The 26583-nt window shown below is 48.1% G+C and overlaps 1 protein-coding gene across 9 annotated transcripts in view; it reads left to right on the plus strand.

Moving 5' to 3' along the window:
- RALGPS1 (Ral GEF with PH domain and SH3 binding motif 1) overlaps positions 1 to 26583 on the plus strand; it is a 291847-nt gene that overhangs the window by 35950 nt on the left and 229314 nt on the right. For 8 of the 9 annotated variants that reach the window (XM_047768428.1, XM_047768433.1, XM_047768434.1 and 5 more), the window contains exons 2-3: positions 9115 to 9236; positions 12640 to 12744. In XM_047768428.1, coding sequence (XP_047624384.1) covers positions 9180 to 9236; positions 12640 to 12744 — 162 coding nt within the window. In that variant the 5' untranslated portion in view covers positions 9115 to 9179. Of the gene's footprint in view, positions 1 to 6812; positions 6917 to 9114; positions 9237 to 12639; positions 12745 to 26583 lie in introns of those variants that run through there. The other variant, XM_047768429.1, reaches the window with a different exon arrangement.

Genomic DNA, 26583 nt, shown 5'->3' on the forward strand with positions numbered 1-26583 from the left:
GCAAATGCTGCCCTGTACTATGTGAACTTGTAACCTTGGGGACAGGGACTAGGGCTTGTGGGACTTTCCTTTTTTTTTTTTTTTGTCTTTTTAGGGCCACACCAGTGGCATATGGAAGTTCCCAGGCTAGGGGTTGAATCAGAGCTGCAGCTGCTATCCTACTCCACAGTCACAGCAACGCCAGATCCTTAACCCACTGAACAAGCCCAGGGATTGAACCCACATCCTCATGGGTACTAGTCAGGTTCTTTACTCCTGAGACACAGTGGGATCTCCCAGGGAGTTTCCTTTTTTTGTTTTATACCTAATAATTAAGTTTATGTAATTTTAGCATGTGCATGCATTGCTTTTAAATGAAAAATCCAGGAAGCCCTCCTCGGTTGGGCTTTCTGAGGACAGTGGGCCTTGCTGGTTTCTGCCTCCCCAGCCTCCGCACAGCACGGGAGTTGCAGGGGTGCTGGGTCAGCGCCTGTCACATGGATTCGTGGATGGCTGCGGTCTGTGCCAGCCCTGCTTCAGCTCCATAGATGTAGGTGCTTCCCTTCACCAGGAAGGTGCCCCTCCTTTGCTCCAAGTCTGCTCAGTCTCACAAGCTTTCTCTCTTCTTGATCCATCTGCAGACCCTCAGTCTCTAGACCCAGCCCTCTTTCCCAGCACCACTGCTTTCTCTCCCAGACGGGGGCGCAGCCACCGTGGGGGGGCCTCAGTGGTGCCTCCTCAGCTGTCCAGCCCGCCCAGCCCATTATCTGTCCCTCCGTGGGGAGGGGAGATGTTGGATGTTGCCCATCTGGTGGGGTGGCTTGCAAGGAGCGGGGAAGGCGGTGCGGGTAAGCGCGGTGCTGAGGGATGGCATTTCAGGTCTAGCGTGTGCTCACGTGGCCAGGGTCTGGCCTCGAAAGCCGCCAGAGGCGGCTGCTTGCCAGGAGGAGGGGCCGGTGTGGGGAGGGTCTGGAGGAGGTGGCCATAGCAGCCCCGCCAGCCTGCTCGAGGGGGCCCCTCCTGAGCTCCTGGCAGGTGGTCCAGCTCCAGAGCGATGGTGACCCTGGGGAAAGACAGCAGAACCAAACGGACAAGCCCTGGCTGTGGCGCGCACACATGCGCTCGCGCGCACACACACACACACACACACACACACACACGCGCGCGCGTGCACGCACGCACACACATGCACACACACGTACATTTACTGGCGGGGAGTGAACAATTGGTTGTGGGCAGAAACCCTCTGGTTTCGTTTTGTTTGGATGCAGAAAGGTGGAGCAGCTCTGAGCGAGCCCGTGGAGAGCAGCGAGCCCCTCATGAGGGCACAGGCTCGGCCCCATCTTTGGATTTGCCTGAAGACATTTGGAAGACTTGACTCTCTTGTAATTGAACATTCCTGGATGTGTGTATTTTCTTTGAAACAACCTCCATAAGCTTAGGAAAAAGTGGTTTGCCCCAGCCTGTCTCCTGTTATTTTCTTGGTTTCCTGAACTTGGAACGTTGTAGGAGAATTCTCGAAGTCTGGAAGGAAACCAACATCACACATGGGACTTTCCTTCCCCTCTTCAGGGGCCCACACATATGAGACTGGAGTCTGTCACACAGCAGCAGGAGGCGTGGGATTGTTCTGTGGTTCTGATACAAACGCCACGTTCCTGCAAGGTTACATCGTGAGAATCGCCTTTTCTCCTGCAGTGTTTTGGTTTCCAAGGAGGCGTTGGCACGAATGTGTGTGTGTGTGTGTAAGAGATGAGAGAGGCAGAGGGAGGGTGGAGTGATAGGATTTTGGTGTGGGACAGACCCTTCCCTTTTTGCCAGATGGCCTCCTGTCTGGCAGGGGCCACAGTCGGGCAGGTGTGTGAAGACGTATCCCTGACTCACAGTGTAGTTTCTCTCTCTGAGCCTCAGTTTTCTCATCTGTAAGTGTTTTCTTTTTTTCTTTTTTCTTTCTTTCTTTTTTTTTTTTTTAAATAAATACACGTAAGTCCTTAGCCAGAGACTGAAGGATTGTCACGACGGTAATGGGGGTCAGCCTGTGTGTGAGCTCCCTGAGGCCGAGGGCTGGCCTGATTCCTCTGCACAGAGCAGGCCTTGGGAAAAGGGTCGCCCAGTTTGCTGAATGGATGAGGGAATGATCAGGAGGTCATTTGTTCTCTGGCTGTAGTGTCAGGGCCATCTGTTAAAGCTACCTCCTTGGGGAGCCCTGCCTGGCTTACGAGCAACCGTATTGGTCTAGGGTACGGCCAGGTGAGGAGGGGAGCCCACTCCCTGTCTCCTGGCCCGCTGGCATCCTCCTGTGCCTCTGGCTTCTGCACAAGCTCAGAGTGCCTGCTGCCTGCCCTCGCCTTGAAACATTCCCACTTGTCCTTTTAAGACCCAGCTCAACGGCTCTGCTTAGTGATGTCTTTGACACTATGATCCAGGGTGAATGTGTGACCTGATCTGCCATATGTCCTGTGAGCATCCCGTGCCCCTGCTGCACTGCTTGACCCTGGAAGGCAGGACTCTGGGTCCCCACAATTGGTCCTCCAGGTCTCAGTGGGTGGATGTTGAGCCAACAAATGAATGGACTGCCGAGCAACAAGGCGGTTGGGCCTCCATCTACCCATTCATAACAGCCCCACACGTAGAAGGCATTCATCCTGGGCTCTTCTCTTTTCTTCTCCCCTCATGTGCAGTCAGCCCATCAGCAAGTCTTCTGTTTCAACTCCAAAACCCTTCCCAAGTCCACCTCTGTCCCCCACCCCCTCCTGGCCGCCATGGTCAGCAGTCTGGGCCGCCACCATCTCTTCCCCCCAGCTGGCTTCACAGCTCCCATTTTTGGCCCTGGCATCTAGTTCTCTGCACAGCAACCGCCGTGATCTTCAAAAACAGTGAGATTGGTCCTGACAGTCCCCTGCTCAGAACCCATTCCTGGGCATTCCAGGTAAAACCCCGCTCCCCCACGGCCCGCACGGCCCTTTGCGCTCTGTGGGCAGCCTGTCTGCCCACTGCCTCCCACTGACTAAGCTCCAGTGTGGCCAGCTTTCCCCATCACAGACCTGTTAAACTCCTGTGCCTCTCAGGGCCTTTGCACTTGCTGTAGTTTCTATAGAGACAGACGCTCCTGCTGGTTTTTATGGCAGCCTCCTTCCTAGGGCTTCGGCTCAAATATTGCATCTTCAGAGAGTCCTTCCTTGGCCACTCTGGGAAATACCGTTTTCCACCTTATTTTATTTTTCGAAGGCATGCCTCAGGATCTGAGTTACCCTCTTAGTTCATGTGTGTTTTCTGACTCCTGCACTGGTATCAAAGTTCTATGGCACCAGAGCCTGCTCACTTCGTGTCCCCAGTGCTTGGAGCAGGGTTCTTGACCAGCCATCTCTCTGAATTTGGATGGAAACACAGTGACACCTTTGTTTTCACTAACTTCTACCTGAAATTTAGCATTTCTCTCTCTGTTACTAATATAGACAAGAAATCACAGTCATGTTAACAGTACCTGAGACTTTGTCACCAGTGGAAATCATGGCTGTTTTCATATCACATAATAATTGTGGGCATGCACCTCACAGTGTCTTTGCTTATAACTCCTTTGAAGTTATGGTAGTTATTAGACCCCCCCCCAATCGATCTCACTCACTAGTTAATGCGATAAAAAGTGTATATTCTCTTATGTGAATACCCACAATGCGATATTACAAATAGTTTAAAAATAATTTAATAACTTATTTTAATAGAATCGTTTCCCGTAACGGGGCCCACAGGCTTCACCAGACTGCCAGAGGGTCCAGGGCCCGAGGATGGTGGGAACTCCTGGCTAGAACAATGTCCGCACAGAGCAGGAGCTCTAGAACTCGATGGCTGGTGCATGTCTTCTCCCATCAGGTTGAGCCCCCTGTGTTTCAGGGTCAAGTTTTGGTGGCTTGGCGTGAACTTGGTATTTAGGAAATAGCTCTGGTCAAGTTCTTTTGGAAATCTACAACTGAAAAAGAGGCGTTTATTATAGAGCCCCAGGGGTGGGAACCTTTTCTTTCAGACACAGGTTCTCCTGCAGCCTCTCCCTGTGCCTCTGCCTCCTCCCAGCTCTGAGCAGCCTCTCCCAGCACTGGGCAGGGCCTGGACGCCCTCTCCTCCTGAGGGCATAGCCTCAGTTCCGCTGACTGGCAGAAACCGGCACCTCAGGGTCCCGGGTTCCTGGAGAAGTGGGTGGCCACTCTGGTCCAATCAGGCCGGCTCAGGAGGCAACATCCACATCTTCAGGGACTTCCTCGCGGGGTGGGGGACGGGTTCCGAGGGAGGGGCCTGGGCAGCCTGACCCTCCTTTGTGGAAGTCTGGCCCCTGACAAGGAGCGGAGCTCGGCCAGGCCTTAGGGACTGCAGGTGGACCGACGAGGGTTCCTCAGGGCCCTGGGAAGGATGTTCTCTGCTGCTCAGTCCTCTTCTTTCTTAGCATGTGACATGTCACCTGTCTGAGAGTCACTGCCCACAAAAGGGGCTTTTCTGACAGTGGTGAGACAGGCAGAAATCAGGTTGGAACCAAGCACTTGTCTTTCCAGCTCAGGCCACCCGTAGGAAGCACCATGGGTACCATGTGTCAGCTGTCACACTGTCTCTGGGTGGGGAAGGGGGATGGGCCGAGGAGAAGCCCTGCACTCAGACCCCTGGACTCAGCCTCTGCTCCCCCGGGGGCCTGGAGCCCACAGTTGGAAATCTTCCCAGCAGAGGGGCCTGTGGTTTCACAAAGCACCATGCTGTCCTTTCTTCGGCATTTTAGGTTGTTTGTTTGTTTTCGAAAAAAAGAATAGGCATAAATGAGTGGAGTTGCAGGATTTGATTAACACTGCTGGTAACTAATGGCCTTCACGTGCGTTTTCTCATCCTGCCCTCACCTGTGTTCACTGACCGGGGTTTGGACTCCCTAGTCCTGCCACTTAATGGGCAGTAAGTTCCACCACCTCTCTGGGCCTCAGTTTCCCTGGAACCAGAATAGCCTCTATCTCATGGGTTTCTTCTGAAGATCAAGTGAGCTATTGAGGTTGTGAGGTTGCACCTCACACAGCATCAGCATTCCCTGGGACATCGTGGGCACATGGCGGAGTCAGGGGGGCCCTGAGCGCACCACCAAGGCTACTGCAGAGATGGGCAGAGTTGGCAGTGTCCTTCAGACGGGAAGTCGAGAGTGGGCAGATGCTGTCATGGAAGAGGGTCTGAGCACTATGGTGCCTGGGTTGAAGGGCTGCATGACCAGGGCAGTGGGGAGAGCCCGGCTGAGCAGATGGGGCTCCATGTCTGGCCTTCCCTTGGGGATTCCTGCAGAGTGCCGACCAGACCACCTCAGCCTGGAACTGGAGCACGTTGGATCCCCCCAAGGAGGTCAGGCTGGCTGTGTCCCACTCCGTCTCCCCGTGGAAACCCTGTCAGGCTTGGACTGCGTCACTTCGTTCAGATGGATGAACTGGTTCCATCCAGCCAGCCGGTGGGTTCTGGCACAGCACAGCCTGGCGGAGTTGGTCCCGACCCCTAGGCCAGGGAGCTACTTTGTCCAGTCTGAGACAGCCTGGCAGCTTCACCCCCTTATGTGCCTTGGAGCTGTTCAGTTTCTGCATTCCCCACTTGGAAGTCTCAGGGCTTTCTTGGGGGTTTCTGCTGGAGGGTCCCGCCCACTTGATTCCTAGGGGGCTTTGCCTCCGTCTCTTCTGCCCTGGAAATCCTAAAAGTTTGTTTACTTAGTAATAACTTGCCTTGAATGTCATTATGTGCTAATACAGTTTGGTTTTGGTATGTTGATATTTCTTTGATTATTTCAGAGGGACATGGAAATGGGGAGTTAAAACATGTGAGTTCAGGTCACCATCATGAGACAGAGCTGGTGGCTCTGCATTTACTGTGGTTAATTTACACCCTGGAAAATCCACCCATTCCAAGTATACAGTTCTGTGACTTAGTCAATTTGTGGGGCTGTGTAACTGTCACCACATCCACCTGTAGCATTTTCCCTTCGCGGAAAAGCCTTTGCGCTCTTCCACCCCCAGCTGCCCACTGATGTACTCTGTGTCTCTATGAATGTGTCTCTTCTGGACGTTTCACAAGAACGACCTCTTATAGTACAGTCCTTTGTGTCAGGCTTCTTTCACTGAGCATGATATTTTTTGAGGTTTATTCATGTTATACTTTGTATCAGGGTTTCATTTCTTTTTTATTGCTGAGTAGTATTCCACTGTATGGAATATCACATTGTGTATCCATTCTCCAGCTGGTGGGCACTCAGATTGTTTCCAGCTTTTTGGCCGTGATGACGAAATGCCCGTACACATCTTTGTGTGGACATATGTTTTCATTTTTTAATAGGTAGTTACCAGGAGTAGAATCACTGGGTCATTTGATAAGTTTATGGTTAACTTTTAGAGAAACTGCTAAACTATTTCCCAGAGTTGCTGTGCTTTTTGCCTTCCTGCTGTGTTTGACGGTTTCATTTCTCCACGTCCTTGCCAACCGGTCTTGTCCTTTTGATGCGAGCCATCCTAGTGGGTGTGAAGTGGCATCTCACTGTGGTTCTGATTTGTGTTCCCTCAGTGGCATTTCCCTTACTAGCCACTCATGTGTCTTCTTTTCTAAATGTTTCTTCTCATCTTTCCAGCAGCCGCTTCTCAAACCTGCCCCAGCCATGGATTCATGGCCCCTGGTGATGGCAAGCACGGCTTCTCCTGGGACAGGAATGACTAGTTTCTCAGCCTGCCCCCGTCCCCTACTCATGAAAGGGGATCTTGACCTTTCCTGCTCAGTTTTCACTTTGAGGAAAAATGGACCTGACCAGTTCTCTTCTTTCTTTCTTTTTTAGTGTGAAAACTACCAAGCATTCGGGAAAGTGGAGAGACTAGGACGATGAACTCCTGTCAGTGAACGTCGGTTGTTCACGTGTTGCCCTATCTGCATTTTACAGACTCATTTCAAAGTGTGTTGCAAACTTCCTTTGTCCCTAAATTGTCGCGTGCACCACTTAAGGATGAGGCCCTTCTCCTGAGCCTCCGCACTGTTATCATGCCCGGGAAGGTTATCGTCTGACAGCTGTATGCTGCTTCTCCGGGTTGACCCCCAAATGGCGTGTATAGCCCAGATTAGTTCTTTTGACTGTTTGGGGGAAGAAAGGAGGGAAGGTAGGAGGCTCGAAGACGATTGTTGAGACAGTTGAAGGGAAGAGAGCAGAGCCGTTTGGGACACGTGCAGGGACAGAGCCCGGGGGTGGGGCGTGACCTTGCTTTTTGGCCGCCCGACTTGTTTCTTGGCAGCACACTTGTGATGGGCCATGTGGCTGAGGGCTCTGGGAGGGTTGCAGAGTCCAGGTCAGGCCGGCACTTTCGTCTTTCCGAGCCACCTCTGTAACATCTTTCCCAGAGACGCCTGGGCCAGACCTTGTTCCCCAGGGTTGATTTTCTAGTGGGCAGCACAGATTCAGCATGTTCTAAATCGCCTTCATTGTCTTTCCCCGCAAATCTGCTACGCCGCCTCTGTTCTGATTCCCGATGGGGCACAGCAGCCTCGGGTACCTTGAGCCAGAAGCCGTGCCGCCTCAGCTGGTTCTCCATCACCCGTCATCAGTTTCCATTGCGTTTCTATCCTTGCTGTCTCTCTGCGTCCTTCTCTTTGACGTCACTGCTGCCACCTCGGCTCGGAGGACCCTTGTCTCTTGCCTGATAGCTGCAGTTGGCTTCCAACTGGTGCCTCTGTCTTCTTCCTTCCCCCATTACCTCCTGCTCCCTTTCCTGCTGAGAAGCTGGTGGTGCCTACAGTGCCGTGATGTTCGGTCATGTGATACATGCCCTACTAGATGTACATACACATCGGCGGAGAGCAGCGCAGCCGGTCCAGCTGTGATAACCAGGGGAGGTGACGTCTTCGCAGGGTCTTGAATAATGATGGTTTGGTGGGACAGCATGAGCAGAGACACCAAAGCACGAGTTCCTTAACCTCTCTGTGCCTCACATTCCACGCATGTAATTTGGTGTGATGACGGGACCTACCCGAGGACTGTTGTGCGGGTTGGATGAGTTAGTGTGTGTGAAGTGCATGGCCCATGGCAAGAACTCTGTGACTCTTAGCTGGTATCCGTATTATTATCGATGAAACAGTCTGCTGCGCAGTTTGTCTTCCTCACGCGCCTTCATTTTAAAACAAAGGTCAGGAGTTCCCGTCGTGGCGCAGTGGTTAACGAATCCGACTAGGAACCATGAGGTTGCGGGTTCGGTCCCTGCCCTTGCTCAGTGGGTTAACGATCCGGTGTTGCTGTGAGCTGTGGTGTAGGTTGCAGGCGCGGCTCGGATCCCGCGTTGCTGTGGCTCTGGCGTAGGCCGGTGGCTACAGCTCTGATTCAACCCCTAGCCTGGGAACCTCCATATGCCACGGGAGCGGCCCAAGAAATAGCAACAACAACAACAACAACAACAAAAAGACAAAAGACAAAAAAAAAATAAAAAAATGAAACAAAGGTCAAAGGACTTGGAGAATAGACCTGTGGCTGCCCAGGGCAGGGGGGTTGGGGGGGGAGAGGGAGGGAGTGGGAGGGTTCCGGAGCTTGGGGTTAACAGGTGCAAACTACTGCTCTTGGAATGGATTTACAATGAGATCCTGCTGTGTAGCATTGAGAACTACATCTAGATACTGGGAGGAAAAAGCATGTACACATGTATGTGTAACTTGGTCCCCATGCTGCACAGAGGGAAAATAAATGAATAAATAAAATTAAAAAAAATAAAACAAAGGTCATCAACTCTAGTGCCTACAAGGGCCAAGTGGCACAGGCCAGGTGGGGTCTGAAAGGCACTTGCTCCGGGTACAGGGCCAGGCGCTGCTCAGCCCGGCTGATGGTTGTCATGCAGGTCTGGGGGCCCAGTGCTGCCAAGAAAGTCAGACATCCAGAATTCTATGAGAAACCTTCCAATTTTTAAACGTTGGCGATTAATTAAAAAAACACTAAAATGTGTACAAGCCTACCAGACCACATCTGTGGGCCATGTCTGACCTGAAGGCCACCAGCCTGTAACCTTTCTTCGAGGGTCTCCTCTGAGGCCATGTGCTGGAGTCCAGCGCAGCCCTCTCGCAGGGTGGGAGTCCGTTGGTTTGACGCTGGTTTTTACGAGCCCCTTTGCCTTGCAGGACTTCTCCAGACAGGTTATGTCACCGACAGAGGCTGCGCTGAAGCTCCCTGCGGCCCAGAGACCATGTACAAGAGGGATGGTCTGATGGCTGGCGTGTTGGTCACCTCCGCCACTCCACAGGTACGGAGACGCGGGCCTGGGCCGTGGGGGCGGGGCGGGGCTCCTTCCCGCTGACCCGGGCCCCGCGTCGAGGCCTGCGGGGCCGCCGGGCTCCGTGAATACCGCCATTCTTCGCCCTCCCGAGGCCCCGGCCGCGCCAGGCGTGAGGTTTGGGAGGCAGGCAGCTCCGAGGATCAGTGTGTTTTCCGAAGTTGTTCTCTTCAAAGAAAAACAAACCCCTGCCCAGTCCAGTCGTAGCAAGTGCCACATTCCATCTTGGTGGCAAGAAGGGAGCAGACCTTCCCCAAGAAAAGCTGCGGCTGATTATAAATAAGTCACACATTCCGGAATGAAGTCAGACCGAAGTGATTCCAGCTGGCCCTGGGCACCTATTTACCTTGCTCAGTAGGAAACGGCCATAAGGACTGGTGGTCGGAGAGTGGCCTGGGCTCAGGCCCCTGCCCTGGGGGTTTGGGACTTTGCCTTCCAAGTTCTGTAATGGAACAGAGGCAGGCAGGAGAAGCGGGTGTCATCCGAGGCCCAGGGAAGCCACCACGTCAGCCGCATAACCCTCGCGCCTGTGACAAACCGGCCAGGGGGCGCTCTGTGTTCTGAGCTTACAAAGGCCCTCATGTTCAGGCTGCACTTTTGGATTCTGTGCACTCAGCTAGAATTCACGGGAACCAATTCATTTCTCATAACCCTTTAAAAAAATTCCTTAGTTCGATTTCTGGTTCTGAAAGCAGACTTGTGGGTACCTTTTAAAATTCCCCGATGGCGCCAGGATAGGTTTAAATAAAGTTACTGCATCATCATCCCCACCGCCCCTGAATATACTTGGGGCAACGTTTGATTAAATAAGGCCCCTTGTATGAGTGTGTGTGTTTGCGGCAGGTGCAATGGGGTGTTACAGGAAAGTTATAAATCCTGAAATTCCAGGAATGGCCTCTCTTTGGTAACAAGGGGAGCCAGACTCTATTTCCATTTACAATTTACACTCTGTCTCGAGTAAAACTCCTTTCTTTTCTGGCCCCTCTCTGTGTATATGTATGTGTACATCTGTATGTACATATATGTGTCTGTGTACAAACACACATGCACATGTGTATCCAGAACCCGGTGAGTACTCAATACACATTTGGTGCGTGAATAGACGGATGAACACATGTGTAACTGAAGTGCTCAGTGTATTTTGGTGACTGAATGACGTGTTCATGCAGACACCCACGCGTGATTCAGTGCTTACGGTAGACCGGGCAGCTTTTTTTGTACATTCCACGGCATGATCTCACTTAATCCTCACGACGACCCCATCAGGGATGTACTGTTGCTTCATTCCCGGTTTATAGATGAGGACACTAAGGCAGGGGGCAGTGAATGAACGGGCTTCAAACGACACAGCTGGTCCGCAGCGGGTGGGGGTTCACGGCCAGGCCTCCGTGACGCTGGAGCCGCTGGTCCTGACCGAGATGACGCTCGGCCTCCGCAGAAGACACTCCGTCCCGTGTCCCCTGATTCAGGCTGCTCCGTGGACAGGGAGCATGCAGGCGCAGTACCGTTTATTGGTAGTCGTTTGCTCAGGATGTGTAAGACTGAGGGATAGAATAGATGGCCAACTCCGGAAGCATTCCAGATTAGTCGTTATTGGGAGTTCCCGTGTGGTTCAGCAGGTTATGAACAAGACTAGTATCCATGAGGATGCAGGTTCGATCCCTGACCTCGCTCAGTGAGTTAAGGATCTGGCGTTGCTGTGAGCTGAGATGTAGGTCACAGGCACAGCTTGGATCCTGTGTTGTTGTGGCTGTGGTGTAGGCCGGCAGCTACAGCTCCGATTAGACCCCTATAGCCTGGGAACTTCCATATGCCATAAGTGCGGCCCTGAAAAGGAAAAAAAAAAAAAAAGGAAAGAAAGAAAGAAAAAGCAGAAAAAAAAAGATGACTCTTTATTACTTTTCAGAAATTTAACACAGCTTCTCCTCAGGGTAGGATGCCCCATTGCCCATGGAACTTGTAAAACAGCCAGGCCTGAGTCTGTCTCCCCCCACCTGCCCCTCCCCGGCTCCTGAGAGGGGATCCTGCCAGTTGCTTGTAAGCTTCCTTTTATGTGACCTGTGCTACGCCCCCTGGAGCAGGTTCTGATGATGCCGCTTTACAGGTGGCAGCTGAGGCTCATGGAGATGAAGCCGTCAGACAGCAGCTAGTGTGGAGCTGGCGCTCTAACCAGGCCTGTCCGACGGCAGAGCTCAGAGCCGCATAAGATCATCTTAAGAGTTTTCGGTATAGGGGACTCATTTGTAAAGCCTTTAAATGACACAGGCCTATTGAAATCTACAGGTTTTAAGTTTCTGTTCCTTCTTTTAACCTCCTATTTTCAGTTGTTGACTATTGGTTTCCCTCCCTGGCCTACAAACACTCTAGTTTCCAGTAAGACTGCAACGTTTTTCCAGATATAGCCATTTTGGAAAGAGTGAAATAAAGAGGAATTAATAAAAGCGTATTCTCTAAATCCTGGTCCAAGATGTTGAGGTTAATGGAAACCACAAAATCCCTCTTCATGGGTTGAGACGAATAAAACCATTTACGAACAGGGCACAGTTTTTGGGTGGTAAGTGTGACTGGTTCCCCAAAGTAGAATTTGATGAAATTAAATAAAATTGAAGAGAAGGTATATTCAACATTCTGGGATCCCCACAGCGTTGGGTTTCACGAAACTGGCCTCATTTGGGGAGTTTTAACTTCCCTTTTTACGGGAGACCCTTCCTTTACATGCAGGGCCAGTGGTGTTCTTTTTAACTCGGCCCTACTCAATAGAACTTTCTCACCATCTCCAAAGCCACTCAGTTACCTCTCACCTCATCAGCGAACAGGCTTTGGATTCCAAGTGGCTTGTACATGAAATAAGCCTCAAGATCCAGTTTAACGTTTTGTGTAATAATTTCCTGCAATGACTTCAGTTAGAAAAAAAAAAAAAAAGGTGAAACCAGGTAAAGTTTGAAAGACCCAACAAAACAAATGGTCTCCTCAGGCCTCCTAGGATGTGAGGGCTGGGAAGGGCCCTTTCCTCCGCCGTCCCCAGGCGGGGGAAGCAGCTGGGGTGTAGTGATGGAGGGTTTGCGTCCTGAGACCAGAAAGACACAAACGAGGTCTCCTTCTAGCTGAGATACCCCGGGAACTAGCACCGCCTCTGCTTCCTTCTCCGCAGAATGGGAATAACACTAGTGTCTGCTCTGTCTTGAGAATTACATCCCATGCATCTGCCGTGCTTCACACAGTGCCTGGGATAGAGTAAAGCCCTCACCAACTGAAGCCTTTGTCATTGTGTGGTTCTGTCGCTCTCGCATCCTCAGTGCTGAGGTTCGGGGGTCAGTGATTCTGGAGTTAGCCGGACTGCTCAGGCGGGCCCCTCTCTCCCTGTCCTCTGCAGGGTAGCAGCTCAGACTCTCTGGAGGGCCAGAGCTGCGACTATGCCAGCAAGAGCTACGATGCCGTTGTCTTCGATGTCCTGAAAGTAACTCCCGAGGAGTTTGCTGTAAGTAGCAGAACGGATGCGGGTGGCCGGGGACCACAGCGGGGTGCTGGGGGGGGGGGTCACTGCTCTGGGTGGAAACAACCCATATACCCAACAGCAGGGAAATTGCTGAATAAAGTAGTCTTTATGAAAGTCCATGAAGTGTTAAGAAAGGATGCTGCCTATCTAGAAACTTAACCGCCGTGGAAGAGGTACACAATATATATGACTCGCAAGTGAAAGGAGCAAATTCAGCACAAGTTATGGAGAATAACGCCGTTTTTGAGAAGTGTGTATAACACATTCATGTTGCTATTTGCATACAAAAAGGTCTAGATTTGCTATTTAGATATCTATAAATATCTGGAGCTATTTGAATAAATAGCCAAACATACTATTTATTGTAGTTTCTGATTATAAGAGTCTAGGTAATTGGAATTAAAGTTTTCTTCTTTTTGTGTATTTGCCCTTTTCAGTATTTTTAAATGACTGTTTTCTATACTGATAAACAGTATTGTTTGGACAATTTTTGTAATTCATTGTTTTTTAAAAAACTGTTTTTTCTTCGTCCAGTGTGCTGCTGCTGGCCTGACCCTGTGGTTCTTTGCTGGCTCTTTTTTTGCCATGACTTGATTTCATCCTTTTGTGCTTTGAGGGCAGAGGGAGGTTGTTGGCTTTGGGGTGACCTGGAGCCTGCGTGTAAGCAACGTCCCAGGGCTGCAATTCTCTTCAGAACCGCAGACGTGTTTCCCGCTGCGCCCACTTCTTCCTGGTCCTCTTGCTGTAACAGGTTTCGTGCCCCTCAGGGTCCTCTGGAGCTCAGTGGGCCCATCTCTTTGCTCTGCCATCGCTGACGCTCATGCTTACTCTGTGCCAGGCCATGAGAACCTGGCACATGCATCACCTCCCTGAGTGTATCAGAGGGATCCTTTTCAACCCTGTGGCAGACTCTCCAGGGCTCCCTCCTTGAAGAATGAGACCCAGAATTCCTTGTGAGGCCTCCAGTGCTTGGTTTGACCCAGCCTCCTGCCCCATCCCCTTGTCCCCCAGGTACCCGTGGCTGCCTCTTTCTTCCCTAGACTCACCTGGCATCCCCCTGCCTCAGGGCCCTGTGCGTGTTCTTCTTCAGTCCTGATGGCTCTTTCCCACGTGTCCCCCAGTCTCTGTTCAGATATCAGTCCTTGGAGAGGGATTTCACCGGCTAACACAGCATGTCTCTGTCACGCTCTCTTCCCTGACCCTGCTCCGTTTTCTTCACACCCCTTATTACTACTCGACATTGCATCTTCTCACAGTGTTTTGTAGGGTCTGTCTCCTCCACTAGAATGCAGACTCCCTAAGGACAGGAACTTAATCTGACTTGTTCAACTGCTCTTTCCTCATTGCCCAGAATAGTGCCCAGGTCACAGTAGGTGCTGAATAAATGCATGTTGGTGAAAAGAATTCAGTCCACAGAACAACCCGATGGGTCACATTAGTAAGCTCTCGATTTTCTAATAAACTAAAAAAAAAAGAAACCTGGGAGTTCCCATCATGGCTCCTCGGTAACGAACCCGACTAGTATCCATGAGGACGCAGGTTCCATCCCTGGCCTCGCTCAGCGGGTTAAGGATCTGGTGTTGCTGTGGCTGTGATGTGGGCCGGCAGCTACAGCTCCAATTTGACTTCTAGCCTGGGAACTTCCATATGCCGTGGGCATGGCCCTAAAAAGATAAAAAATAAAAATAAAAAATAAAAAACAAAAAAACACCTGGATTATATAGCCAGATGTGGGCAGAGTCAGGTCTGAAACCTTCATCCCCGATTATTCACCGAAGGCTGGATGGTAATGATAAGGGAAGCTCCCATTTTGAACACGTACTTTGTCCAGGTCTTGAACTAAATGTTTTACAGGCGTTAATTTACTATGCTTTTCACAGCAGCCTTATCAATTAGGTATACTTTTTATTCCAAGTATACTGATGAGCAAGTCAATGCTTAGAGAGGAAAGCCGCCTCTTCACACAGATGGTAAGTCTGGGCTTTAAAACCAGGGCTTCAGACATTTGAGTCTAGCAGAAATATAACCTGAGCCACGTATGCAATTTAAAATTTTCTAGGGAGTTCCCATGGTGGTGCAGTGGAAACGAATCCAACTAGGAACCATGAGGTTCCAGGTTCGATCCCTGGCCTTGCTCAGTGGGTTAAGGATCTGGCGTTGCCATGAGCTGTAGTGTACGTCGCAGACGTGGCTCAGGTCCCATGTTGCTGTGGCTCTGGTGTAGGCCGGTGGCTACAGTTCTGACTAGACCCCTAAGCCTGGGAACCTCCATATGCTGCAGGTGCGGCCCTAAAAAGACAAAGGACAAAAAAAAAATTTTTTTTCCCCTAGTAGCCACATTAAAAAAAAGAGATGATATTATTATTATTACTACTACTATTATTATTTGTCTTTTTCTAGGGCCGCACCCATGGCATATGGAGGTTCACAGGCTAGGGATCTAATCGGAGCTATTGCTGCTGGCCTAGAGCCAGAGCTACAGCAACGCCAGATCTGAGCCATGTCTGCGACCTACACCACAGCTCACGGCAACGCCAGATCCTTAACCCACTAAGCAAGGCCAGGGATCAAACCCGGAACCTCATGGTTCCTAGTCAGATTCGTTAACCACTGAGCCATGACGGGAACTCCGAGATGATATTATTTTTAAAAATATTTTTTATTAGAGTTCACATTGTTGCTCAGTGGGTTCCCGACATAGTGTCCATGAGGATGCCGGTTCGATCCCTGTCCTCTCTCAGTGAGTTAAGGATCCAGCGTTGCCACAAGCTGCAGCATAGGTCACGGATGTGGCGCAGATCCTGTGTTGCTGTGGTGGTGGTGTAGGCTGGCAGCTGCAGCTCCAATTTGATCCGTAGCCCAGGAACTTCCATATGCCGCAGGTGCGGCCCTAAAAAGGGAAAGAAAAAGAAAAATGTTTTTTACTTAGTACAGTATATCTTAGTATATCTAAAATATTATCATTTTGACCTATAAGCAACATAAAATTATTGAGATGCTTTGCATCCTTTTGTCAGACTGAGTCTTTGAAACTCATGTGTGTTCTAAACTTAGAGTGCTGGCCATGTTTCAAATGCTCAGTGGCCATATTTGGCCAGTGGCCACTGTATTGGACAGTGCAGTGCTAGTCTGTGCCCTTAGCACAAAACTGTACGGCCTCTCCTTTAGAAGACTTCATGGACCTTGCTGGCTGATGGCTTAGCGTCTACATCTGTTTGCTTTTGTTTGCTCATTGTGTCTTTGAGTTGTGTTTTTTAGCTTGGCGAAAGGAATGAGGGAATAATGAGGCTTTCAGTGGTCCCCCATGCCCCTAGAATACCGTTGTCCAGCAGGACCCCTTGGTGAGACTTTGGAGCTGGTTTTCTAGTCTTGGCCCTGGAGTGTTGCTCAGCCTGCCCCGGTCCATTTTCTGAGGCTGGGTAGACCGTGGGGAGGACGATGAGTGCTTGGAGGGTGCACTGCTGAAACTTTGCCATCCCGGCCAGAGCCAGTGTGTCTTCAGTTGAGATGTGAAGCCAGGTCCTCTGAAGTCTTTGGTCTTTGGGGAAGCATTAGAGTTGCCAGGTATTGGAATTGAACCAGACCACCTGGTATTTTAGTTTCCTGTGTAACAATATGAAAGGAAGAAAAAAGCCAGACACAAAAGTCCATTAAAAACTCATTTGGGAGTTCCTGTCGTAGTGCAGCGGAAATGAATCTGACTAGGAACCATGAGGTTTTGGGTTTGATCCCTGGCCTCGCTCAGTGGATTAAGGATCCGGCGTTGCCGTGAGCTGTGGTATAGGTTGCAGACGTGGCTTGGATCTGGCGTTGCTGTGGCTTTGGCGTAGGCCGGTGTCTACAGCTCCGATTAGACCCCTAACCTGGGAACCTCCATATACTGCAGGTGGGGCCCTAAAAAGACAAAAAAAAAATCATTTGGGTGATTTTGGGGAGATGGTAATGACAGCAGCATAGTTCTTTTTTTTTTAGGGCTACACCCAAGGCATATGGAGGTTCCCAGGCTAGGGGTCAAATTAGAGCTGTAGCTGCTGGCCTACACCACAGCCACAGCAATGCAGGGTCCGAGCTGTGTCTGTGACTCACACCACAGCTTATGGCAATGCCGGATCCTTAACCCACTGAGCAAGGCCGTGGATCGAACCTGCATCCTCACAGATGCTAGTCAGATTCATTTCCACTGAGCCACGACAGGAACTCCAGCAGCATAGTTCTTTCTTCTCTCTGAATCCCAGCATAAAAACATCCAGAACAACTAGAGAGCAACCCCCAAAACCCATGAACAATATTTACAATAAAATTAGGTAGCAGGTTTTCCCTCTCAAACCCAAAAATACAAGTGGCTGGGGATACACCACCACCCTCAACAAGACCTGTGGAGTATCAACTTTAGTATGAGAGAAAGCAGAAGGAAGTATTCGTGCATTCGAGAGAGTAGAGAATAGGAGAACCCCGAAATTGCCAATAGGAACTCACCAGAACGTTCAGCTGGTCAGTAATGAGAACAGTGACTGAAATTGAAAGGAATTCTCACCGCTCATTGATGGATGGGTGAAAGGGGTCTGTGGACTAGACCCTGTGAGCTCTTGAGGGCAGCCGGCAGGGCTCACTTTCAGAACAAGGCTCCATGACAAAGTGAAATTCAGTATGGGAGTGAAGTGCAAATGCTCAGCATAAAGTTAAGGAAAGAAAAGGTCTAAATAAAAGTGGGTGGGGGTGTGGAGAGGGAGGGAGAGAGAGAGGGAGAAGGAGATAAATCTCAAAAAACAACTGCATGCTGTTCACTACCCCATGAAGGTAACCAAAAGAAGAGCCATGTGGGGTCATACAAGCTACCTTGAACCCGGTTCCTCTCTAAAAAGTTTAGGAAAACTAATTTGGCATGAAATAAGGAATAGAAAATTAATTATTGATGTCAGATCTTTCAAAGTTATTAGAAGAACAAAAGACTAAGGAGAAATTCCTGTGGATAATGAAAGCATGCCAGAAAGACATGTCACAAAACAGATGAAAACTGTAACTTTCTATTTCAAAATCAGCTACACGAAGGTCACACTGTTATACATGAACAGTATAAATTGGAAATTGAAAAATCTCAGAGAAATGAGGTGGCAGAGTTAGGAACGCATTGAAGATAAAAGTTATTTTGGAAATGAGAGTTGAACGAGAAGGAACGCAAGAGCAGGAAGACATGATAGAAAATACCTTAAGGGAGGAAAAATTTTAAGATCAAAATAAATGAATAGACTTTGAAAAAAAGTGAAAAATATTGATGACAGGAAAAGACGATCCAACATACAGATAATAGAAATCCCTGAAAAAGGAGAATAAAAAGGCAAGGGAGGGAGTTCCTGCTGTGGCGCAGTGGGTTAAGGATCTGGCTTTGCCACAGGTGTGGTGTAGGTTTCAGCTGTGGCTCGAATTCCATCCCTGGCCCAGGAACTTCCATATGCTGCAGGTGCAGGCACCCCCCGCCCCCGCCGCCCCCACCCTGCCAAAAAAAAGGGCAAGGGCATTGATTAAATACTTAAAACTATAAGAAGATTTTCGCAAAATGAAAAAAGACTTACACCTACCTGTTAAAAGGATGTACTCCGAGGCAATCCAGAATGGCCAATATTAAGACATGCTATTGGTAAACTTGCTGGATATTAGAGGAAAAGTTAAAATCCTTTGGGCATCTAAGCAAAAACAGGACTTATAATAAGAGAAAATATTAGATTACCATCAATCTTTTTGAAAGGAACGTTTTTGGCTAAAAGAGAGTAGAATAACCTAGAAAAAAAAAGTGAGCCAAAGTTTTTCTATACAGAAAAAGCCCCTTTCGCGTGTGAAGGACGCAGGCAGACTGTTGCGAACATGCCAGGCCTCAGAGTATTACTCCTGTGAGCCCTTCCTGAGGAATCTGCTAGAGAACAAGCTTCGGACAATAAAAATGATTTACAGAAACATCACTATAAGATTAGTGGAGAGTGGTAAACATTTATTTCCTGCAGAATTAAGACCAAGTGAGAATTAAAAGGGGAGGGTGTGTAGAATGCAATGTAATGGCTGGATGTCCCTACATACAGTATGAGTCTTACAGTATAAACTGTAAAAAATGGGGAGAGTGGAGAGAATATACGCAAAAATTTCATCACTTTTCTCAGTAATTACATTGGTGGTGATAGCATTTGTTTTGCTATGCTGAGACTGTATTGCGTATAATGGAGGATAAAGTGAGTAATTATTGGATACAGTAACCCTTGAAACCTTGCGTCCCTGAGATGAAGATTTTTCTTTTTTTCTTTTTTTTTTCTTTTATGCCTGTACCCAGGGCATATGGAAGTTCCCAGACTAGGGGTCGAATCGGAGCTACAGCTGCCGGCCACAGCCACAGCAGTGCCAGATCCAAGCCGCATCTGCAACCTACACCACAGCTCACGGCAGCGCCAGAGCCTTAACCCAGTGCGTGAGGCCAGGGATTGAACCCTTGTCCTCATGGATCCTAGTCGGGTTTGTTAACGGCTGAGCCATGAAGGGAGCTCCAGATATTTATTTATTTATTTAATTTTATGGCTGCGGGTGTGGCATATGGAAGTTCCCAGGCCAGGAATTGAATCAGAGCCACAGCTATGACCCATGCTGCAGCTGGGGCAATGCTGGATCCTTTTACCCACTGTGCTGGGCCAGGGATCAAACTCCTGCTTTGGCAGCTACCTGAGCTGCTACGGTCGGATTCTTAACCCACCGTGCCCAGTGGGAACTCTGGGACTAAGGTTTTCTTTTTTAATGGCCACAGCTGTGGCATATGGATGTTCCTGGGCCAGGGATTGAATCCAAGCCACAGCTGTGACCTGTGCCACAGCTGCAGCAATGCTGGATCCTTAACCCACTGAGTCAGGACAGGGATTGAACCAGCACCTCCACAGCGACTCGAGCTGCTACAGTCGGGTTCTTAACCCTCTGCACCGCAGCAGGAACTCCCTAAGATTTTTGATATGGAAGAAAGGAGATGCAAAGAAGGTTAAGTAAGAAAAAAATGGTGTCTGGAATTTGAATAGGAATTATCAGTATGGATTATAGATTGTGGTCTTGAACTATCATTTATCACAAAACCAGGACTTCCCAGAAGAACTGGTTGATTCCAAGTCTGGGACAGGGAATGTTCAAGATGAGCCTGCTACATCTTTCCAGTATCAGTGAGGAAGCTGTCAGGAACGACTAGGGTCATGTAAAGAGGACTCCAGCAACAGCTAGAGGAAGCTCCCATTGCCTAATGATGGGATAGCTTGAGCCTCAAAAAGATAATAATTGCAGCTGAGTGAAACCCATCAAACAGTGGGTCATCTCTGGATGACAATGGGGACCAGTTCATTATCTTAAAAACTGAAAAATATAAGGAAAGAATCCAGTATTTGTTCTGCCTTTCATCCTCAAGCTGTACTGGTTAACCAAATAGGAGATGAGGGAGGGTATTTCTCTATTAAATTATTTCACTTTGTAAGTGATGGAATTGGACTGTCAGCGTTTTATAACTCCAGTGACTTCACCACTGTAAGCATTGAACGTCAATGACCACTGCCTCATAGCACGAGAGACACTATGCCTCCTGACGGAGCAGCACCACACCACCTCCCAGTACTTCCAGGGGGGCTGAACCTGTGTCTTGTCAGGTCTCTGGATCCAGCTGCCAATTTGCGGGAAATGCAAGGACAGAGAAACAAGCTGACCTGCACTGTGAGTGTGGGGAGCCTTGTAGGTCAAATGGCCTGGATTCTCCGGCATAGGTCCGTTATAAGGAAAGTAAAGGGATGGAGTGGTTAACCTGTAAATTAAAAGAAACAAAATATATTATACATCAGATTTTTAAAGAGCAGGCAAGATGTTACTGTGATGTCTTGGTATATGGTGGTAAAATTATAGAGAAACTTGGGGAAAGTCAAGGTGGCGGTTACTTTTGACAGGAGGGAGGGACTTGTGATTAGGACAAGGCACGTGGAGGAACTCCGGGGTGACTTTTTTTTTTTTCTTTATTGTGATAAACTACGTGTAACACAAAATTTACCATCTTAACCATTTTAAGTAGTAAGTACACTCACATTCTGAGCAACCGACCTCCAGAGCAGTTTTCTCTTGTAGACCCCAAACTCTGTACTGTACCCATTAAACAGCTCTCCACCCCCGCACCCCCGCTATTTACTTACTGTCTCTATGAATTTGTCTCCTCTGAGTAGTTCCTGTAAGTGGAACCATACAGTGTTTGTCTTTTTGTAACGGGCCCGTTTCACTCCGCTTAACGTCCTCCGGGTTCATCTGTGTTGTAGCATGTGTCACAATTTCCTTTCCTTTTAAAAAAGGTCAAATAATATTCTGTTGTGTGTATGTACCTTTTTTGGGGTCCACTCAGTTATCGATTGGGGTGGCTGTTTGTTGACCTGGGTGGTAGTTACAGGTGTTCACTTTATAATCATCAAAGTATGCATTTATTTAATGTGGTTTTCTGTAAATGTGTGTCATTTCATAATAAAAAGTGTTAGAATCATTTAAAAGGTCCTTATTTTTCTGGTGGGGAGCTTACGGCCAGGTCTCAGTCCTTCCCAATGGCCAAAAGCAAAGCAGAAAGTCCTGGAATTTGTCTTTATCACCAGTAGATCCTGGGCGTCCTTCCAGGTCAATATGTATAGATTTAATTCTGTTTTTAATGGCTGCATTAATATTCCAGAGATAATTTTTTTAACAACTTCCTTGTTGTGATGGCCTGTTAGATTACTTCCAGATTTTTACAATTACAAGTAATTGTTCAGTAAACATCCACAGTCATATCTTGTATCTAAATGTAGATCTTTCTCTATATCTTCCCATATGCCGGTGCTTCTCCTCTGTTGGTATTATGATTGCTGTGTCAACAGTATGCTCATTTCACTTTTTAGGAGATAATATCTAAATGCAGTGGATGACCCTGGATGCAGAAGAAAATTGCTGTAAAAAACATTGTTGGGATGATTAGCAAATTTGAACGTGGACTGTATATTAGATAATACTGTTGTACCAGCGATAAATTTCCTGGATGTAATGATGTTATCCTCATGTAATAGGATCATCTTGTTCTGGGGAAATAAAATGCTGAAGGATTTGGGGTGAAGAGTTATCATATCTGCATTTTGCTCACAAATGGACCAGAAAAAAAAATGTGTGTAGCTATATAATTATATACATAAAAATAAAGTGAATGAGGCCAAATGTTAACAATTAGTGAAGCTAGGTGAAAGGTTATAGAGTTTATCATAGTATTCTTGCACATTTTTTATAAGTTTGACATTGAAAAATAAAATGTCGAGAACTTTTTAATGGGTTACTACTGCCAGATTACTTTCCAAAAAGAACGGAGCCATTCATAACCCCGTTAGTTGAGATGGCACTGATGGATGACAAACGGTGTCCTCCTGTTTAATTTGGATCTTCTTGACGAAAATTGCCAGACCCGGCGGCTTGGGGAGCAGAAGCAGGAATGTATCTTCGGGGCTGATTGCTTTTTGTTCTGCAAACCCTTCTGGTCACACATTTGGATTGACCTAAACGCAAATTTGGGAGTTCTGGTCATGGCTCGGTGGTTAACGAACCCGACTGGTATCCATGAGGACGTGGGTTTGATCCCTGGCCTCTGTCAGTGGGTTAAGGATCTGGCATTGCCGTGAACTGTGGTGTAGGTCGCAGATGCCGCTCAGATCCCTCATTGCTGTAGGCCGGCAGCTACAGCTCAGATTCGACCCCTAGCCTGGGACCCTCCATATGCTGAGGGTATGGCCCTCAAAAGACAAAAAAAAAAAAAATCAAAACCAAATTTAAAGATATCTTCCATTTACTAAGACATAGGACCAATTTGCCAACAGTTTTTTTTAGTTTGGTTTAGTTGGACACTGGGAGAGCCTTGTATGAAGGTTGTAGCTGGGAAGAGGGGATTTAGTTGCTGTGAGAGGGAGGAAACACTACATTCAACAGATGTGAAAACCATTTGGCCACTTTGCTGTCATTTATGCCCCGAAAACCACCTTGTTCTTTTTCTCTCGGGCCACACTGTGCTGGGCTCCACTAGGCCTCTCATTCTGAAGGCTTCATCTCTGCAGAAACATCCCGTAACATGTGGAGATTGGCCACTTCTTTCAAAAGCCTGTATTTTTAGGGGGCCTAGGACTGACTAGGAGGTAGGAGATGGGAGAAGGGTTGGGAGGAAGGAAGGCATTGCCAGGTGCCTAGCTCTGTTGGACATCCTATTTTAAGGGCCTATTTCTGAAAATAGGGAGAAGCCGTTAAGAGACCAGCTCACAAGGGTCCGTCTCACAGATGCGGACTCCCACTTCAGCAGAAACAAGACAGCCTCGCCTGGTGTTTCTGTTGAGGGTGTGCCACCGCCCTAGGAAACGCCTTCCTCTCCAGGAAGCCAGGGCATCTCCCCGGGGGAGGGGCTGAGGGAGGGGCTGGCCTCCCGAGGCTGGGAGCCGGTGGGACGTGAAAAGGGACAGGCCCGGACCTTGCCCTTCAAGTGCCCACCCTACCCATACCCTCACTTTCGGTAGAACTGCCTGCCTTGAAGGGTTCCAGCTTCTGGGGAGGGAGAACTCATCAGCGACCTTTGTCACATGTGTTTGGCTTTTAGTAAAATGACACGAAAACCATGCATTGATGTATTCTTGCTCTGACACTGCATCTTTTTTGGCTAAAACTGAGAAGATAGAAATGGGAGAGATTCTTCCGAAAACCTTCTCTGATGGTGTTTGGGACCAGCCAGTCTGTTTTAAGTCTGGTGACCTCCGTTGTTGTTTATCTTGAATAAAATACCCGAACACATTTTCTGATTTATAGTCTGAACAGGGATCAGAATATTTGAAACTTGGACCATCCCCAAAAATATGCAATGTAGAGTCATTGTTTGAATACATCATTTGGAAATTCAATAGCAAACCCTAGAACTGATGGCGGGATGGAAAGGACGTTTTCTCATTTTTGCATTAGCAGGATTTGGGTTCTTTTCCTAAATGACATTGCAAACATCCTGCCGGTTTTTCCAGATTGGGAGTTAACTCTCACTGCGGGAGAGGTTTCCAAGGCCCTCTGAGATTTCGGCTCAGATCTCCTGTTTTCACAAGACCTCTCTGTTCCCTGGGATGGCAGAATTAATCCACATAGGAGGAGCACTTGGCTAACAATCTCCATGAGTCTGGCAGAGAAATGCCAGTCTGTTGGCATTGCTTAGAATGGCGCTCTAGGCCTTGGAGCTCTGGGCCAGATACACGCCCCCACGGGCTCTGGTGTGTAGTAGGCACTCCCATTGTGCTGACGTCCAGTGCCTGCTGGCCGTGGGTGAGTGGACCCAGAGGTGGAAGAGCTCAGACTCGCTGGTGTTGTCCATGTCTCTGCTCTGCTTCCATTAGTGGCAGCATTTCATCTCTGAGCCCATGGTGAGCACCAGCTCCTGGAGGGATGACGAGACTTCCCACTGAAGCCACCTGCTAATTTCCCTCCCTGCTCAGCCCTGGAGATGGTACCCTGGGGATGGTATGCTTTGGCCTGCATCTTGTACTTTCAGGAAATGCAGTCATCTTGGACCACCTTTACATGGTCACCCAGAGGCAGCTGCATTCTTCACCTAAGCCCTGGATTGTGGTTACAGTCGACAGACATACCATGAGTGTTGCCATTTTTCTCCAAGGTGTTCTTTTTTAAATTAAAGTGTAATTGATTTACAGTCTTGTGCCAATTTCTGCTCTACAGCAAAGTGACTCATTCTCTTTCTTATATTATCTTCCATCATGGTCTGTCCCAAGAGGTTGCTCCAATGTATTCTTTTAAAAAAAAAATCTATTTAGTAGTCATATCTTTTTAAATTTTTATTATTTAAATTTTAAATGATTTTTATTTCTTCCATTATAGCTGGTTTACAGTGTTCTCTCAATTTTCTACTATACAGCAAGGTGACCCAGTCGCACATGCATATATACATTCTTTTTCTCACATTATCCTCCATCATAAGTGACTAGACGTAGTTCCCAGTACTATACAGAAGGATCTCATTGCTTATCCATTCCAAAGGCAATAGTTTGCATCTGTTAATCCCAAATTCCCAGTCCATCCCACTCTCTCCCCCAGTGTATTTTTTTTTTGTCTTTTTTACCATTTCTTGGGCCGCTGCCATAGCATATGGAGGTTTCCAGGCTAGGGGTCTAATCGGAGCTGTAGCCACCAGCCTACGCCAGAGCCACAGCAATGGGGGATCTGAGCCACGTCTGCGACCTACACCACAGTTCACGGCAACGCCGGATCCTTAACCCACTGAGCAAGGGCAGGGATCGAACCCGCCACCTCATGGTTCCTAGTCAGATTCGTTAACCACTGCGCCACGACGGGAACTCCTCCCCCAGTGTATTCTTAACATGAATTAAGACATGACAGTATTTGCTGACTTGATATAATAGCCTCCTTTAAGTATTATTTATTTATTTAATTTTTTTTTTTTTTTTTTGCTTTTTAGGGTGGCACCTGTGGCATATGGAGGTTCCCAGGCTAGGGGTCTAATCGGAGCTACAGCTGCCGGCCTACACCATAGCCACAGCAACATCAGATCTGAGCCGTGTCTCCGACCTACGCCACAGCTCATAGCAATGCCAGATCCTCAGCCCACGGAGCAAGGCCAGGGATTGAACCTGCAACCACATGGTTCCTAGTTGTATTCGTTTCTTCTGCGCCACAATGGGAACTCCTAAGTATTTTTTTACTCAATGAATTTTATTATATTTATAGTTGTACAATGATCATCACAACCCAGTTTTATAGCATTTCCATCCCAAACACCCAGCCCATCCCTTCTCCAACCCCAACCTGTCTCCTTTGGTGATTGTAAGTTTTTCAAAATCTGTGAGTCAGTATCTGTTCTGTCAAGAAGTTCATTGTATCCTTTTTTTAGTTTCCACATGTAAGTGATAGCATGTGATGTTTGTATCTCATTGACTAACTTCACTTAGCGTGATAATTTCTAGTCCATCCGTGTTGTTGCAAATGCCATTATTTCATTCCTTTTTTATGGCTGAGTAATAGTCCACTGCATATATGTCCCACATCTTCTTTATCCATTCCTCTGTCCGTGGATGTTTAGGTTGCTTCCATGCTTGCCTGTTCTGTATAGTGCTGCAGTGAACATTGTAGTACATGTATCTTTTTGAGAGGTGGTTTTCTCTGAATAGATGCCCAGGAGTGGGATTTCTAGATCAAATGGTAATTCTATTTTTAGTTTTCTGAGGAATCTACATACTGCTTTCCAGAGTGGTTGCAGCAATTTACATTCCCACCAACAGTATAAGAGGGTGCCCTTTTCTCCACACTCTCTCCACCAGTTATTGTTTGTAGACTTTTTATTTCTTTTTTCTTTTTATTTATTTATTTTTCCACTGTACAGCATGGGGATCAAGTTACACATACATGTATACATACTTTTTCATTCCATTGTTGTGTTGTGATGTTTATAGACTTTTTAGTGATGACCTTTCTGGCTGGTGTAAAGTGGTACCTCATAGTAATTTTGTTTTTTGTTGCTCTGTCTCTTTTTTTTGTCTTTTTAGTTCCACACCCATGGCATTTGGAGGTTCCCAGGCTAGGTGTTGAATTGGAGCTAGAGCGTTTGGCCTACGCCACAGCCACAGCAATGCAGGATCTGAGCCTTGACTGTGACCTACACCACAGCTCATGGCAACACTGGATCCTTAACCCACTGAGCAAGGCCAGGGATTGAACCTGGATCCTTGTGGATACTAGTGGGGTTCGTTAACTGCTGAGCCACAATGGGAACTC

The sequence above is a fragment of the Phacochoerus africanus genome, chromosome 2, assembly GCF_016906955.1.
Source record: "Phacochoerus africanus isolate WHEZ1 chromosome 2, ROS_Pafr_v1, whole genome shotgun sequence".
In the NCBI taxonomy this organism is placed as follows: Eukaryota; Metazoa; Chordata; class Mammalia; order Artiodactyla; family Suidae; genus Phacochoerus; species Phacochoerus africanus.